This window comes from Mesocricetus auratus, unplaced genomic scaffold (genome assembly GCF_017639785.1).
Source record: "Mesocricetus auratus isolate SY011 unplaced genomic scaffold, BCM_Maur_2.0 Super-Scaffold_4256, whole genome shotgun sequence".
In the NCBI taxonomy this organism is placed as follows: domain Eukaryota; kingdom Metazoa; phylum Chordata; class Mammalia; order Rodentia; family Cricetidae; genus Mesocricetus; species Mesocricetus auratus.
In genome coordinates, this window is record NW_024429182.1 from 132,736,543 (window position 1) to 132,753,599 (window position 17,057).

The window sequence follows — 17,057 nt, forward strand, 5'->3', positions numbered from 1 at the left end:
CAGGCTCTCAGCCTGCGCCTTGCGCTGCCTGCTGCTACTAGCGGCCTCGTGGTGGCGCCAAGGAACATTTATGTAACCGTGGTCCTGGTGAGCCAAGTGCCCCTGGCCAGTCCCACGTCCCGATAAATCCCCAGGACGCACTGTGTCCCCACGCCCCCAGCTTCATCTGAAGCCCCCTCCCCTCAAGGTTTAAGGCCCCACACTCTGTATACAGGGTCCCTATTCCCATAGCTCCCTCCGGGACTTTCACCGGCCCAGGCACTTCCCCACCCAACCCTGTGACACCTATGCAGCCTAGCCCTGGCCCAGCCCCCTACTGTTGTTCCTCCTTCACGTTCCCTTCCCCTGCTTCCCCGCCCACCCGTCACAGTGCCTCAGATTCAGCAGCCAGCCTCCTTCCTGCCACCCAGTGTCCCTACACAGCTCCCGATCCCCGTCCTCTCCCCATGCACCTGTATTGGCCACCCGACACCCCGCTCTGTTAGCTTCTGAGAATTCGGGCCCTGCTTTCTCTGATGCAGCCACCTTCTTGAGAGGGCCAGTGCCTTCCTTTTCTTACCCTGCTGCTCTGTGCCCCGGAGGGCAGCTGCAGGGTTCCAGCTGCAGTGGGGAGGTTAGGGTTGTTATGTGTCCGTCCCACTCTTTGCTGTGGTGCTGAGCTTGCCTGTGTGTGTGTCCTGTGATAATTTCAGTCCAGCCACTCCACCCTGAGGCCAGTCTCCAGAACGGCGCTTTCAGAGAGTGTTGGAGGGTACCTACAAGGCACCTGAGACCCGTTCATGGGACCACGAGATAAAACTGTTGGCTATATACCTTTGCTCTTCCTAAAGTATAGTGGAAAATTCCAGAGGCTAGGTGATGATTGATGGCCTCACTCCTGGACAGGCACTGAAGTGTGTGCTTGGGTTTTGTGTTGTTGTTTTTTTTTTCCCAATACAGGGGCCTTCTACACACACACACACACACACACACACAGAGAGAGAGAGAGAGAGAGAGAGAGAGAGAGAGAGAGAGAGAGAGAGAGAGAGAGAGAATGGAGTGGGGTGTGTGTGTGTGTGTGCGCGCGCGCCCGTCCATCTTTCTCCATTGTACATACAGATACCCACCTGTCTCCTTGGCAGCCTTGGATATGACCATTGGCGGTGGTGGGAATGCCACTTGAGCTCCTGTAACTTCTGTCCAGAGACTATTTTTTTAATAGGCTGATGGAGGAGTAGAGAACAGGTGGGGGGCAGGCATCTCTTGGGGTGAGGACCATGTCCTGCCTTGAGCATGTACCCACTTTCCTCCCAGTGAGAAGCCCTGGCTTTACCTGGCCTATCTGTAGTAGTACCCATCTCATATGCTCCCAGGGACACAAGCAGAAAGATCCTGAGGATGTTAGGAAACGAAGTGAATCTGAATACACAGGCCCTGTCTCCACCCTGAATCTCCCCCCCCCCGTCTAAGACCACGGAGTGGATGGGAATAGCAATGAGAGTAGACATTTTGGAACGTGCCAAGCCTTGTGGTATGCAGCCTGTAGCATCACCATGCGGGTCCCACTGTGAGAACAAGATGGCAGATTCCTTTCCCATAGCTGCTGTAACACACAAAATGGATAGCTAAAAAAGCAGCTGAAATTTGCTTTTCAGACGTCCCGAACAAAACCAGGAATCTAAGAGCAAGATGCTGGCAGGGGTGGTTCTCTCTGGAGGCTCCAAGGGAGCATGGTTCTTGCTTCTCTTCTCACTCCCAGTGCTGGAGCTGGCAGCTCATCCCAGTCTCCTCATGCCGTCTCTTATTTCCCTCTTGTAACTTGGGCTTCATCTCAAGACGTTTACCCTAATTATATCTACAAAGGCATTTTTTTAATCTCTCTCTGAGCTCTTTCCAAATCAGGTTACCTCAGATTCTGGGAGTCTGGGGACTGTAGTTCTGCATTGCTCACCCCACTGTAAGCAGTCCGGAGCTTGTCTAGCGTTATATCTACTGAATAATGGAGACCAGGTCAGACCTGACATATGTGACGCCAGGCCTTCCCAAGGTGCCAAAAGGTCCTGTGAATGTCCAGGAATAGAATTAGCATGTGGCATGTTTAACTCACCTCCCCCAACCAGTTCAACATTACCATTTCTTTGATGATGGTTGTGTTAGATGCTTTTTAAATTGCATGTAAACATTTTTTTTAATTGCGGTGTGATGGCACATGCAGATGGCATGACACGTGTGTAAAGACCAGAAGAAGAGTTTTGGGAATTGGTTCTCTCTCTCTCCGCTGTGTGGGTCCTGAGGATGGAACTTAGATCATCAGACTTGATCAAACAAACACCTTTACCTGCTGAGTCTTGCAAGTCCACAACACAGAAAAGCTTATAATAAAACTGTTCAATTCAGCACTGTGCCCCGATCAGATTTTAGTTGTCCTGATAGGTCCTGAAAAAAACAAAAGAAGTGTGTATATGTGTGTGTGTGTGTTATACTGTATATATAGTATATATTTTTGTTTCATAATTTTTCAAATTAATCTGTTGTTTTCATGAGATTAAATTTAAGACTCTATCTCACTCCTACCCACCTCCTCCTGAGTTAATAAATGTATAATTTCAACTATTATGTTATTTTAATTCCACCATGTCTGATGGGGTGGTAGGATTTGTCTGTGACACTGACTGCACAGTGTTGAAATCTAGCACTGGCTTTTTGTGACTGGTGCGATAAAGTTTTATTGACCTGCAAGGCCTATGCTGGGATTATATTTACTTCTACCTTTTTCATGGGGTTGCTGGGAAAGAGAAGCAATTTTAATATGAAAAGCAGCTAGGGCCCCTGAGCACTTCACGGGTTGCACCATCTGGTATTTAGTGTACTTTTAATTTCATCATTGTTGTCTTGTGTCCAAATTGCTCCTGTATTTCCTAGAGTTAGTAATCGACTTAAAAAGGTAATGTTCCTTCCCTGTGTCCTCAAGTTTATCTAGTATCTCTGTCATGCTCTCTGCCTAGAGTTCCTTCTTCCTAGGGTTATCCCCTGTGGACCTCTGCCTTGCCCTTGACCCCTGGTTTCTTGGTTTCCTCTCTGTCTGTCTTCTCTGGATGTAGTATGTGAGAAGTAAGCTTCCCCATCCCTGCCCTGCAGCATGTCCAGTACGACATGGGCACGTAGTGTCTTGTTCTGGTGTGAATAGCCTGATGTTTGTTTCTCGAATACCACTTTCGTGTTGAGATTTCATTTTTTCACTCACTCGTGTAATTATGCAGAGACTCTCCTAGCCAGGGATGTTTTTGTGCGCTTGTGCTCACACTTCTGCCTGATTTTTCCCAGCGTGCTCCCCTCTTAGTCTACCTGGTGCCTCCACCACACACGCTGACAGCAGATTGTCTTAGTTTCCCCTTAGCAGCTTCCTGTATTCTTTTCTTTGTTTCTTTGTTTCTTTCTTTGTTTCTTTCTTTGTTTCTTTCTTTGTTTCTTTCTTTGTTTCTTTCTTTCTTTTTTGCCAGTCTATACCTCTTCTTAGATAAAAGCTCCTGTAGCTTTCAACTTTTAGTTCTCCACAGTCTGTTAAAAGCAAAAGTTCCAGGAAAAGGTAGGAATAGTCTCGTAAAACAGTGCTGTAAAATAGAACTGAAAAGTGCAGGCGGCCACTTGTGGCCATGCCCCAGGTTGCTTGCTTCTTTCCCCGTAACGTGAGAAGTAATCAGGGAAACAGACAGGCCACATAAGGCCTTGTCTTAACAGTACTAAGAGATGGAATGCTTCATTCAGCTCGCACATGTTTTCTAGGATTGTTTTTTGTTTGGTTTTGTTTTTCAGGATAGTTCTTTGAGTGTATTTCTAGCTTTTTGGAATTATTATTTAATCAGGAATATGTTTAATTTCTCCATGCTTTTTTGTTGGTGGTGGTGTTCTCTGAACTTGCTTTTTATGGTACTTGGTTTGCTCTGTGCATCCCATTATATCTTGGATTCTGTTGAGAATACCGATCAGAAAATTTTTTTTTCCAAGACAGGGTTTCTCTGTGACTTTGGAGGCTGTCCTGGAATTCATTCTGTAGACCAGGCTGGCCTTGAACTCACAGAGATCCGCCTGCCTCTGCCTCCCAAGTGCTGGGATTAAAGGTGTACGCCACCACCACCTGGCTCCCATCAGAAATTTTAGCTTAATATTCTTTTGTTTCCTGGCTTCTCTGTTTTACCTCTGGAGTTGGTGGCCTTGTTGCTCTTTCTTGTCATGCTAGTGATTTCCTCTCATTGGCTGTCAGGCCTCAAGTGTATGTTTCCATCTAAGGTGGATGGGTGGGCCAACCTCAAGGGCTGGAAATCTTCCTTAGACCCTCTGTAGGGCAAGAAAACAGAGAAGAGGCAGCAGTGTGGCTCTCCCAGTACTAGGAAGGCTTCATTCTGGGGTGGCACCAACTGCTTTTCCCTGAGCAGCTGGTCTTTCTTTTTTCCTTCTTACGTGCATGCGTGGCTTAGAGTTTGGGTGAATGCTAGCTTGTCCTAATCACGGAGTAGATTGGGGTCCATAATGAATGAATCCACACTACCCCGGAGTCGCACTGTGGCCCGCCTTCTCCACACCTGCCTAGGCCCCTTCTGGGCTCTTCTGAGCCATCACCTTTGTAGTCAGTCACCCTGCCTGAGTCTGCAGGAGCCATTTGAAGTCCTCCTGCTACATCAGGGGCCGCAGGCTGCTAGACTAGATGGAGAAGGCTCCCTCGGAGCCTGCACTCCCTTCCTACTCACCTCCCGGAGCTAAACCGCACTGGCCGGGCCTGGGAGTGTTGATGGCATGCTTTTCCCTTTTCTGAGCTCCACTGCCGGAGTTGGCCATGTTGCCGCTTCTTCCTCAGCCCTGTCACCTGCTTGCATCTCAGGTGTGGGCTGAGAGCTTGTCACAGGATGGGAAAATGGGCCTTGTGGGTGGCAGTGGCCTGGATAGATGGTGAGCATGGCCGAGACTTAACCTCTGCCCCTGTCTCCCGCAGGTGAGAGGCCCTTCGCCTGCAGCTGGCAGGAGTGCAACAAGAAGTTTGCGCGCTCGGACGAGCTGGCGCGGCACTACCGCACGCACACGGGCGAGAAGAAGTTCAGCTGCCCCATCTGCGAGAAGCGCTTCATGCGGAGCGACCACCTGACGAAGCACGCACGTCGCCACGCCAACTTCCACCCCGGCATGCTGCAGCGGCGCGGCGGGGGCTCGAGGACCGGCTCGCTCAGCGACTACAGCCGCTCGGATGCCAGCAGCCCCACCATCAGCCCGGCCAGCTCGCCCTGAGCACCCACCCGCGCCCCCGGACCGCGCCTTGCCCCCTTGGTTAAATAGGAAAGCTGAGCGAACTTGAGAAGTCCACAGCAAAACATTTTTTCTTCACCTCAGGTGTCAATTTTTAACAAAAAAATTGTTTTTTCAAAAAAAATATACACGACCCATAAATTGCACAATAGAGCTATCCACGAAGATGAGATTCAGTGGTGTTGAACCCCCCCCCCCCTTTCTCAGGGATGGATGCGGTCCACGAGGTCAGCAAGGGCACGCCTTTCTGCCGCCTTACTCTGTACATAGATTTGCACTCTGGAGTTTGCTGTGAGGTTGGGGATCACACTGGGGCAGAACAGGCCAGCTGGGGACAGATGTGGCCACTGACTGCTTTTTGCAGCAGACCCCCCCCAAAGTCCTGTGCCCTCTTCCTGCTTGCTGGCTGGGTTGCCATCCTCTGCCCCTTGGCCTGGCTTAGAGCACAGGTGGGTCTGAGGGACTGGGCACCTCACAGGGATGTGGTAAGCCATGATAGACTGTGGGAACACTTGCTTGTGGAACTGTGGAGAAGGAATCAGCCTTCTGAGGGTGTGCCTGCCTGCCTGCCTGCCTGCCTACCTGCCTACCTGACTTTCTGCCTCCAGAAATCCTCAGAAAAATGGAGGCCAGATGCAAACCCCGCCTGGATTGGCGCACTGTTGCTGCCAGCAGCCCAGAGAGGCGGCCTGGGCCCTGCCTGCTCTACAGAAGGCACCTGGGGACCCTTCGTCATCCCACAGTGTTCTCAGACTGGGAAATAGTGCCCTGAACACACTGTTGTACTGAACCTGCTTCCCCTCAAACTTGGTGTTGTTTCATCCAGTTCCCCAAGCTCTCCTGGGCCACGTGGAGGCGTGTCTGTATGAATCCAGGCCGTCATGGCCTCTCTGCCTCTTCAGTCTGTGTGTGTCTGGCCCTGTGAGTGTCACCTCACACATCCCACAGAGACTGCTGCTGGTGGCAAAGGCATTATCAGCTGGAATTCCTCAGAGAAGCACAGCAGGCAGTATAGGAGTTGATACTGGAGAAACAAGGATCTGCTTCTCTGGGGGACACCACATGAGAGTTGTGGGTATTGCCTTCTCAGAACCTTGAGTGCAGACTTAGCAAACCCACACTGTTGTACTTCCCACTTTTCCTGCCTGAGAGGACCCAAGCCACACCCAGTCTGCAGGGCAGGGCTGGGGGCAGGGAGCTGCTGGTAAAACAGCCGGAGTAGAAGCCAGGTCCGAGGGCAGTGGTGGTACACACCTTTAATCCCAGCATTCAGGAGGCAGAGGCAGTCGGATCTCTGTGAGTTCGAGGCCAGCCTGGTCTACAAGAAGCCAGGTCCATCCTGTTTCTCCTGGAGCCCAGACCTGGACTGCATTGGCAGCAGGCGCTGGGCCTTATCAGCAAGACCATGTTCTGGTTGCTCTTCTGCAGATCCCTGGAGTACCTATCTGTTCTTACCCTGCAGAGGCCCAGGAATTTCCTCCCCTTCTCCCAAGAAATGGGGCCTAGGAACGTAAGGGCCCCGGGACAGGATATATATGTGTATGTGTGTATGTGTGCGCCTGTGTGCGTGTTCGCGAGTATGTATTGGGTGGGTGGGTTTGGGATGGACTTGGGTTATCTTACAGAGACCTCTCTTCATTTTGATGTGGAGGGTCAGCCCTTGTAACTTGGAGGGCCGATAGATGGGCTTCCTGGGCCCAGAGTGCCTTGGTTGTGGCCGTTCTGTCTCCACCCCAGCTCTCACACAGTGTAGGGGTGCAGCACAGGAAAAACCTGGAGACCATGCCCAGCCATGTCTGCAGTTTCTGGCTGTTGTCATGTGACTACCATGTGGATCTGGGGCACCACTTTCTAACTACCTGTGTCAGTTTTGAGAGGCTGATGGCATATGGTGGCTTTTGGTAGCACAGTAGGTGCTGAGTTGGGCTGTGACATTGTTGCTGCCGAAAGCAGGCATGGTGGGTGAGGATGGTCCCTACCCTGGTCTAGTGCAAAGCTGGTGACCGCTCTGCTTGCATTTCATCTGGGGAAAAGATTGGAATATGCAGTCTGCGGTCGGGACCTTGACTGAAGGGAACCCTGGGTGCTTGGGGTGTGGCTATCTTCATGCTGAGTTCCAAAGTATAGTCCCTCCCAAAGTCATTTGTGTGAGGCAGAGAAAGCCACACTCTGAACACATTTCATGTCTCAGGAATTCACATTCCAGATTCAGGAATTTTATTCCAAAGTCCTTTGGTGCACCTACATCCACGGTTGTGAAGACAGAGAGGCAGCAGTGTGCCCCAAAGGCCAGCCAGGGTCTCTCCTTGGGAAGAGCGGGTGTCTCCTTGTGATCTACCCACACAGTCACAGGGAGGAGGCTTTCCAACCCCGCCCGCCACTGTCTGCACTTAGCAAGGGTAAAAAGGACTCTAAGCCGGTCATCTTGGAATAAAAGAAAGAGCTGGTTTGTTGTAGAGTGGGGTAGGGGTGGGGGTGGGGGAGGGAAAGTGGGCGTAGGCTGTTTCCAAAGAGCACTTAATTTAATTTTTCCTCTGAATGACCCAGGGCTGTTCCGTCTGATGGATGGAAGGGTAAAGTTGCCTTAAAACAGAAATATGCAGGCGTTGGCTATTTTTGGCAAATGAACGTGTCTTCATTCCCAAAGTGGTTCTCCTTTAATGACAGGGTGTGGTCCTTCAGCATGGGGCCAAGGCACCCCCTCATGGACCCCAATGTCTTCTGGGGCTTCAGTTCATCTCATCAAGGGGTGGGAGGAAGGGAGGAACATGACTAGACTCATTTCCAGTGGTTTCTCATTAGGTTCCCATTTCATCATAAACAAGGGATACCTTCTAAGACGCAGTCTTCCCAGCCTGGGTCTGTTGCGGGGTCTTTGAGTTTTTGCAGTTATGGCCATATTTTCTGGTTTCAGTTTGACTGAGGAACCCATAGGGCACCCAGAAATAATATTGAAAAGTCAGTTTTTAAAATTTTTTTTTAATTTTTAGGGACGGGAGGCCTAGATCCCACAATGAAAGTGCCTGAGTGAAGGGAGAGTTCCCTATAGCAGTGTCTAAAAGGAATTCTGAACTTCAGCCATCAGGGGGCTGGAATTTAGCTCATGTCCCAAATGAGAAAGTCCCTCTTTGCATCAGCCATATTAGGGGGGTCACTGTCTGTTCCCCAGATGCCTACTGAATCCTACAGCCATACAGAAAACAGCCCTTTCCACAGAGGGCCCTTGGTTCTCTCTTGATGGGTGCTATGTTGGGATGGATGATAATGCCCTTGATGGGAGTGTGGGCCTGGAGGTGCCCTACCTGTGTCCTGCCGTGCCCCCTGCCCCAGGACCTGGGGTGCAAGGTCTCCACCTCTAGCCCTCGCATCCCAGCTTTGTTCTGAGGCCAGCATTGGGACAGGCGCTGGGTTTACCAGGGTGCAGCCTCCAGGTGCAAAAACCTGCACCCTGGTGACCCTCATGAAGAATGGCTTAGATGACGGGAAGAGGGAAGGCGACATTCTGTGGTCCCAAGAGAAGTGTGGTAGAACAGAGGGTTACCTTTCAAGACTTCTGCCTCCCGGCCTCACTGTCCAGGAGGCTGGCCCTTTCTTGCCAGAAGCAGGTGCTACGAACAATGTGCACAGGGCCGCAGCATTTCCTAGAGGCTTTCCACCAAGCAGGGGCACTGTCCACGGAAGACAAGTCTGAGCGCCAGTTTGACCTCTCAGCTCCTGGTTGTGGCTTTGTTTACAAGGCTCCCTAGTTTTGACTTGTGGCAGGTGTTACTGATTGTCCCCCCTCACCTTACAAAAGGTCATCAGTCAGAGACTGTGCTGGAAGGTTTATGAATAGCCATGTTGCAATCAGTAAGAAATGATTTGTAGGTCACCCACATTTTTTTTTTTTTTTTTTTTTTTTTGCTGTCCTAAGTTTCCATAGGTGAGTCCTGGTAGCCGTGTATCCTTGGAAGCGAAAATCCAGATGTGGACTCAACTTGTTTTGAAATCAGGATGGTACTAGGGAGAGCCAGGTCCTATGACTAAGTTTCCTGATTCTGAATCCTCGAAGGTTTGTCCTGGACACATTACAGAGAATTTTGTACCCAAACATAGATGCTCAATCCAGCTGACTACTGATACAGGCCTGAGTACCGCTGAGGGAGAGGCCTTCCTCTTGCTGGTCAACTGACCTCCAGTGAAAGGAGCAGAACTGGCCTGGAGGCCCCAGTCCAACAGGGAAAGGAGAGGGTTGCTTGGTTTCTCTTAACCCCCTACAGAGTTAGTGGACTTGCCTTGGATTAGCCCACCCCCACCTCCACACGATCCCCCAGTCTCACACAGCTTTAAAACATCACTACTTTTATTTAGAAACAAACAGGATGGCAAAGAAGACACCTCCCCCACATCCCTGGGGGTGGGCAGGAAACAGGTCAGGCATGAGGGCGGGGTTTCTCCCTGCTGTTTCCCTGGAGCACCTGGGTGTTGACTGCCTTTGCTCCTTAGCTCTATAACTGCCTGTGGGCTGGGCTGCCTTTCTCCAAACTGAGAGCCTAGACTTGGGAATATCCCTTCCCTAGGAGTAGCTACCCAGAGATATCACCTGGTCTGCTCCGGTGTCATACCTGAGTTATGAGGACTACCCTGGCGTTGAGTGGAAGGATCTCTTTCCCATTGCACACTGGAGAGGCCCGGGTGCCTAGTGCAGGGGGCCCCATGGGCAGTCATAGGAGACTCCCTGTTGTGGTTTTGTTAGCTAGGCCCAGGTGACTGCTTCCCATCCAAAGCCATCGGTGGAACTTAGTGGAATCCTTTGCCAAAACCCCAGGCAAAATCCAAGGGTCCAAGGCCATTTCCATCAAGTTCCAGATTTTCTTTTCTATAGGAACTTTTTTTTTTTTAAGAAAACCCTAGTTCCCAACATGCTTCCAAAGGCCATGTTCCGTCTTTCCTGGATCACTACAGTGAAGTATTACAGTTGTACAGTTTCCAATCTGGCCTTGGCTTGCTCGGATAAAACTTTGTTATGTATTTTGTAAGGCATAGATTCTATATTGTAATGTCCTATGCAAAAGAAAAAAATTAATGAAATTGTAAATTTTACTGTTTTAACATGTATGCATGTTTAGTGACGTTTACATTTTGAAATAAAATTTATGATTCATTATTTTATTGGCCTTGGTGACTCACTTGAGGGGTGTGGCCCACAGAGGCTCTGGGAGGGGGACAGAAGTTAAAATCTGAAATCTGGAGAAACTCCAGCCACTGACTTGAGGGGCAGAACCTCACATGGGGCTTTGCACAAGGTCTGTGGGGACAGCGGGTTCTCTTCAGGGTGTTGGGGACGTTCGAGTTCACTAACTCCCTCACTCCTCTTCCTCAAAGTCAGCAGTAAGGACACGGTCCCCAGAGGGTTAGGATTCCTCTAGCATCCTTTTTGTTGGTTGTCACTGTCACAAATAGGAAAAATGACCCAAAGAGGAAGGGGTCTTTTGGCTCGTGGTTTTACAGTTCACCATAACCAGTTGGCTCCTTTGCTGTAAGGCTGTGTGAGGCAGTGTCATATAGCAAGAGGGAGTGGCAGAGCAAAGCCATTCACCTCTCCCTGAGGTGCCAGAAGAGAGGGAGCCTAGTTCCCACTGTGCCCTAGATAGACACATCACCATGGTCTGAAGACTCAGGTTCTCTGTCTACCAGTGTTGCCGCCCTCGGGAGCATGTCTTCTCCACACGGACCCATGGAGGATGCTTCCACCTCAAACTCCAGTGCCCCATAGGCATCAACACTCTCCCCAGATGCAGCCACTCTGCCTCAGATTATAGAAAATGCCCGTTTCTAGCCACAGAAGTTATGTGGTTGGTCACAGACCTAGTTCACTGCATAGGGAAGAAAAAGATTTGATGTTTGTCAGCACCAGGGGCCAAGTTCCCTGTGATCTTTATTGTCCATGGTTGCTCCTGGATGCCAGCAATGAAGAATAACAGCAGGGTCAGGTGAGTGACTGGGTCTGCCCTTCCCCAGATCATAACAGTAGCATGTGACTTGGGAGACTGTGGGAAGGATATAGTTGAGGCCCACTTCTTAAGCCCTCAACCAGAGTGGTAAGCATGCTGTTTGCCATTTCAGTCTGCACCTGTAAGTGAAACCCACTAAGAAATTTTAAGTATTAACCAAAGAAGGCATTTCAGTTGAAGCTACACTGACCCTGTAGTCACTTCCTGGTAGACACTGGTTTCTAACACCTGGACCGAAGACCAATGGGTGTGCTAAAAGCACCCAAACACATCAACAGCCACAAACACAAGCACCTATCTTGAAGCACATGTTGGCATAAGATACTTTGTAGCGGGTTCTCAGTTGTAGTCTTGTCCCAGGACAATGTCATTTAACCGTCTGCAATGTTTCCTTATTGTGTAGAAACTTCCGCAGATAGCAGTAACTGCAGGGTGGGTCTGCTTCTATAAACAGTGGTGTGGGGAAAGGGTCCTGGATACTTTAAAAATACCCACAGGAAAAAGAAATGCCCGTCAGTCATGATATCACTGCTGAGAGCTCTTTCCAAGAGGGAAGAAGAGTTGGTGGCCCACCTTCAGGAACTAGTGATCCCTGGAGACCTTAAGGAGCCCCCACTAGTGTAAAAGAAACAGAACACATCCTCTAAGAAGCATCAGTTTTTACTGATACTTGAAAGTGGAATTCATTAGTACATGTGGCATCCAAATAGCACGTCCGTTCCTTCAATCTGGGATAAAGTGGAGAAAGACCCCTCTGCGTTTTGTGGCAGTTTGGTGGAATGCCATCTCTACCTGTGTTCCAGTCTGGGAAGGGTGATGTGTAGCAGGCTGCTACCATCCCAGAAAGCAGAGTCTGCCTCTTTTTTTTTTTTCAAGTTTCTTTTTATTTATTCTTTGTGTCTTTCACATCCTGCATCTCGATCCTGTTCATTTCCCTGCCCCTTCGTATCTGCCCTCTGCCCCTTGAATGCCCTGCAAAAGAAAAAGAAGAATCTCATCATGGAAGCTATAGTGTCACACACTGAGTCACAGGATACCCCTTTGTCCATACATCTTTACCTGCAGGTGTTCATTGCACAGAGTCAGTGGTCTGGTTTGAGGCCTCTGGTTTCTGCCATGCGGTCAGTGCTGGGCCCTCTCGGGGACTCCTCTTGGATATCCATTGTTTCCCTGTGTTGTGGAGATTCTGCAGCTTTGGGTCTCTAGCAGATCATAGATGGGGTAATGATGGGTGGGCCAACTCAGAACCCTGGTTCTGGACCTGAGTAGTTGCAGGGTTGGTCAGGCCACCAGCTCTCTGTTCTTTGAGCTCTCCAGCAGTGCCCGACTAGTTCACCCCTTAGAGCAATGAGCAAGGGCGGGGCCAGTTTTCTGGCTTTCATGCCCTCAGGGCTGGCTCTCCCACACCAGGACCATCAAGGCCAGCTTTAGTGTTGCTCAGGCGAGGTACAGGGGCCACTCCTGAATGCTGTAGCTGGTGAGGAGCAGGGACAGCTCTCCTGCTCTTATGAAGTAGGGCCGAGTTCTTCCACCTGTCACAGACACAGGTGGCAGCGGGGGAGGGGGTGTTTCTCCCTCCCCCTCACCACCATATGGCAGATGAGGTGCTGGGCCAGGTCTCCCTCCCTCACGTTCTCGGAACCTGTTCACTTGTCAATGGGGTCAGCTGGACTACCAGCTCACAAAAATGACACGGGGACTTATTATTTATCCTGAAGCTCGGCCTGTAGTGTAGGCTTGTCCCACCAGCTCTTGTAACTTAACCCGTTTCTATTCATCTACGTGCTGCCTTGTGAGTCGTGCTCTTTACTTCCTGCGTGACTTCTCCCTCTTCGTCCGCTCCCGACTCCCATTCTTCTTTCCAGAGCTCTCTCTGTCCAGAAGTCCATCTGTACCTCCTGTCAGCTCTGCCGTGCTGCCTAGATGAGGTGCAGGGTTCACTTTCCCAAGTGCTGCTGCTGATAAGGGGGAGGGTCTGCCCCCTCTCCAACCACAGGTGGCAGGGCAAGGGGGAGGGCATCTTTTCCTTTCCCACCACCACACGGTGGACAAGGGATGTGTGGGTAGTTCACCTGCACCTCCGCCAACAGAGTCAGCTCTACTGTGCTGCCAGCGCAAGGGGTAGGACCGACTTTCCTGAATGCTGCAGCTCGTAACGGGGAGGTTCAGCTCTCTCGTCTATTGTAGGTGACAAGGGGTAAGGGGGCATCTCCCCTCCACCCATGCCACTGCATGGCAGACGAGTAATGTGAACAGCTCCCCCTCTCTCACAACTTCAGGGCCAACAAGGTCCTGCGCAGGCCAAGTGCTGCTGCTGGTGAGGGGTTGAGAGTCTGCCTTTTTAAGGATGGGCTTACCATGTGTTCTAGTCTGTCCTCTGCTGTTGGGAATGTGGTGGCACAGTGAGAGTTAGCTATGAAAAAGAGGTTTGTTTTGGCTCAGCCCTTCCTTCAGACACAAGGTTCACTCCCCACATCTGATAGCCCTCCTCCTGGCACATACCCAGAGGCACGTGTGTGCATTCTTCACCTTGGGATTCTGTTTCTTATGAATCAACTGGTCAGTCATGGGGGCTTCACCCCAGTGACTTACTCCTAACCACCTCCCAAATAGCTCCCTCTAAACATGACAGATGAGTTGAGTTTCCACCTCTTTACCCCTCACCATGGTTAAAGCTGAGCATGACTTTCTGTTGGGAATGAGCCATATCCAAACCACGGTACTGCCCTTGCTTGGTATCTGCCCACAGACCATGAGCACCCTATTGGCTCAGGCATTCAAGCAGATGGCAAAACGCTGCGTGGCAGGACCACCATGGAGAAAGCTGCATTCTAGAAGAGTTGCTGAGCTCTCACGAGATGGGTTGCTCTGCTTCTAGGCGATTTCCCCAGGCACGACCATGCAGACCCTTGGAAACACTCCGATCACTTGCAGAGGGCCTCACATCACAGATTAGCCTTGTGATTTGTTCTTGATAGAACACTTAGCTGTGAGCCACATTCCCAAGGTCTGCTACATGCAAAGCAGTGTGATCAGGCAAAGACTCAACTTCTGACAGCTGCATCATGTCTGCCAGACTGTCCTGCACCAACGAGGGTGACGGACTTTGACTCCAGAGCAGTGGTATCAGGGCAAGGCAGGTTTTGCCAGACGGCCGTCCTGGAAGGGCTCATCCTGGACTTATCCCTATCTCTGCGTTAGCAAGCTTACCAGACAGCAACTTTTTGTTTGTTTGTTTTTTTGTTTTTTGTTTTTCAAGACAGGGTTTCTCTGTGGCTTTGGAGGCTGTCCTGGAACTCGCTTGGTAGTCCAGGCTGGTCTCGAACTCACAGAGATCCGCCTGCCTCTGCCTCCCGAGTGCTGGGATTAAAGGCATGCGCCACCAACGCCCGGCTTTTTTTTACCAGACAGCAATTTAAGGCAACACACACTGAGTTGTTTTCTTTCTTTCGTTTCTTTTCTTTTCTTTTTCTTTTTTTTTGTTTTGTTTTGTTTTGTTTGTTTGTTTGTTTGTTTTTTTGAGATAGTGTTTCTCTGTGGCTTTGGAGGCTGTCCTGGAACTTGCTCTTGTAGACCAGGCTAGTCTCAAACTCACAGAGGACCGCCTGCCTCTGCCTCCCGAATGCTGGGATTAAAGGCGTGCGCCACCACTGCCTGGCTAAATGTTTTTTTCTTCTAAAATCTTTGAAGGTCAAAAGACCAAACTGAGTTGTAGGCAAGGTGCCAGCATGATTTGTTCCTTATGAAGGCTTTTAGAGTCCATGTCCATTCTTTGACTTGTGACTCCATTGTCTCTTCCAAGCCACAGGGCATCAGGGCACCGTCTTCCCTTCTTTGGCGTCTCCTGCCTCTGTGAGTGCATCTGACCTACCTGGTAATCCAGGCCCGTCTGTCCACTATCTCAGCCTGTGTGTGCTTCCTGCACCCCTGGGAGTCTACAGCAAAGCAGAGGCCAGGCTGCACTTAAGGAACACAAGGGGTGGGAAGGCCCCAATTCCCACATGCCCCAGAACTAAGTATTCCTTTATCCTGTGTAGTCCTTTATGGTTTTTCCTTCACCTTTGAGTCCAGATTGTTCCTAGAAAATGTGTGCCACCCTGCCCCTCCATCCCTGTAAGTATGCCCACCCAGCCTTCCTCACAGTGGTGACTGTGTAGCTCTGGACAGGGCTTGTGTCTCAGTGCTGATACCAGTCTTGGCTTCCCATCTTGAACACATTGAACATGACTTGTGCAACCAATCATGTTCTGGGTTTTGTTCCCTCCTGAGAAACAGGTTTGGGCTGTGGTCTGTGGAGGGTGAAGTTCACAGTGAGGCAGTAGAGGCCAGGTGCCAAGTCAACAGAGTAGAGCCATATGCCAAGTCTTCAGACCCTTTGGGGTCTGGCCTGTATTCCCCAGACGCTTCTGGGAAACAGTTTGCAGCCCTGCAGGGTTGTCTCAGTGTGGGTGAAGTCCAAGGCTAACCTAGGATGAGGGGTGTCTGGCTCACGCTCTGGCACCTGCCTGGACAGCTGAGCTTCTCCACTTCCCACTGTGGTCTGATACATCTGCACACGTCGACCAGGTGCTGCTGCCCAGTGAGCACCCTCAGCAGGAGGCATGTTTAGTTCTGATTCATAAAACATAAGCCCAGAAAGGTAAGGTTGCCTTCCCAAGGTTGTACCGCTGACAGAGGTCAGAGATCTGTTGCTTTTAACTTTGGGTTAAGTAGAGTTATTACAACCTCTCTGAGGTTGCTCCTGCCCAGCTGTTTGTAACATGAGGATGTACCCCAGCTCACAACACAGAGCTCAATACTTACCTCTCTTCTGGCTATTTTTTTCCCAGAGTCTAAGCACCAGTCAATGGAGGGCCTCCACCTGATACCCGACATGTCCTCCAAGATGAAGTAACACTCTCGGGACCCAGGCCTAGGCACAGTGGGGTTCAGGCCTTCCTTTTAGGGCCCTTCCATGAAGTCAAGCAACAATGACTTCTCTACCCAGGGAAGTTCATTCACTCAGATCAGGATGCTAAGGACACAGAACATTGACATGGCAAACTTGTCCCCGTTGACCAACTTCAGGTCCTCTTTTTTACAGAAGTTGTCTAATAACTCGGCACAGTGTGTTGTGGTCCTGCATTGTGCTGCGTGCTGGCCAGATTAAGATGACCACAGCATACACACTGTACACATTTGTCATTTCTTTATGATGAGAACATTCGAAGCTCTTTCTTCTGGCCTACATTATAGTTGGACTTAGACACCCTGCCATGCCACTGAACACCTGACCTGGCCTCTGAAGACTGTATTCTGCTCCCAGTTTCTTCATCAGACTCTCCACGTGAATCTGGTCATGTGACACTTGTCTTCCTGTGCCTGGCTTATTCCATCTAGCACATAGTCCCCTATGTTCATGGTATTGCCATCAGCAGGATTAAATATGTTTTCATGGCCGAATAGCATTGTGCGGTGTGTATCCACTCATCAGTTCGTGGTCCTCCTGTCATGTTCATTCCCGTCCACTGAGAACAGCACTGGAATCATTGCGGGCATGCATGCATTCATCCCTCCGACACTGCGGATTCACTTCCTTTGGCTGTACACCCCACAGTGAGATTGACAACTCACAAGGCAGTTCTATTTTCTGTGTTTTGAGGTTCCTCTTTGTTGTCTCCATAATGTTTGTGTTTGTCTACATTCATTCCCATTGACTGTACAAGCCAGGAAAAGGGGTCTCTTCACAGCATCCTTAACAACACTGGCTTTGTCTTTGTTGTTGTTGTTTCGTGAGACAGTGTCAGGTTA

The 17,057-nt window shown here is 50.2% G+C and overlaps 1 protein-coding gene and 1 long non-coding RNA gene across 2 annotated transcripts in view; one reads left to right on the forward strand and one right to left on the reverse strand.

Moving 5' to 3' along the window:
• Klf13 (Kruppel like factor 13) overlaps positions 1-10,420 on the forward strand; it is a 48,830-nt gene extending 38,410 nt beyond the window's left edge. The window contains exon 2 of the mRNA XM_040730928.1: positions 4,967-10,420. Within this exon, the coding sequence (XP_040586862.1) occupies positions 4,967-5,256 (290 nt within the window). The 3' untranslated portion in view covers positions 5,257-10,420. The remainder of the gene's footprint in view (positions 1-4,966) is intronic.
• A 1,491-nt stretch (positions 10,421-11,911) lies between these two features.
• LOC121135476 lies at positions 11,912-12,685 on the reverse strand. Its single transcript, XR_005872580.1, has 2 exons — positions 12,327-12,685; positions 11,912-12,239 (listed from the first exon to the last, which is right to left on the reverse strand). It is a non-coding gene; the product is annotated as an uncharacterized LOC121135476 (long non-coding RNA).
• Positions 12,686-17,057: the final 4,372 nt, after the last annotated feature.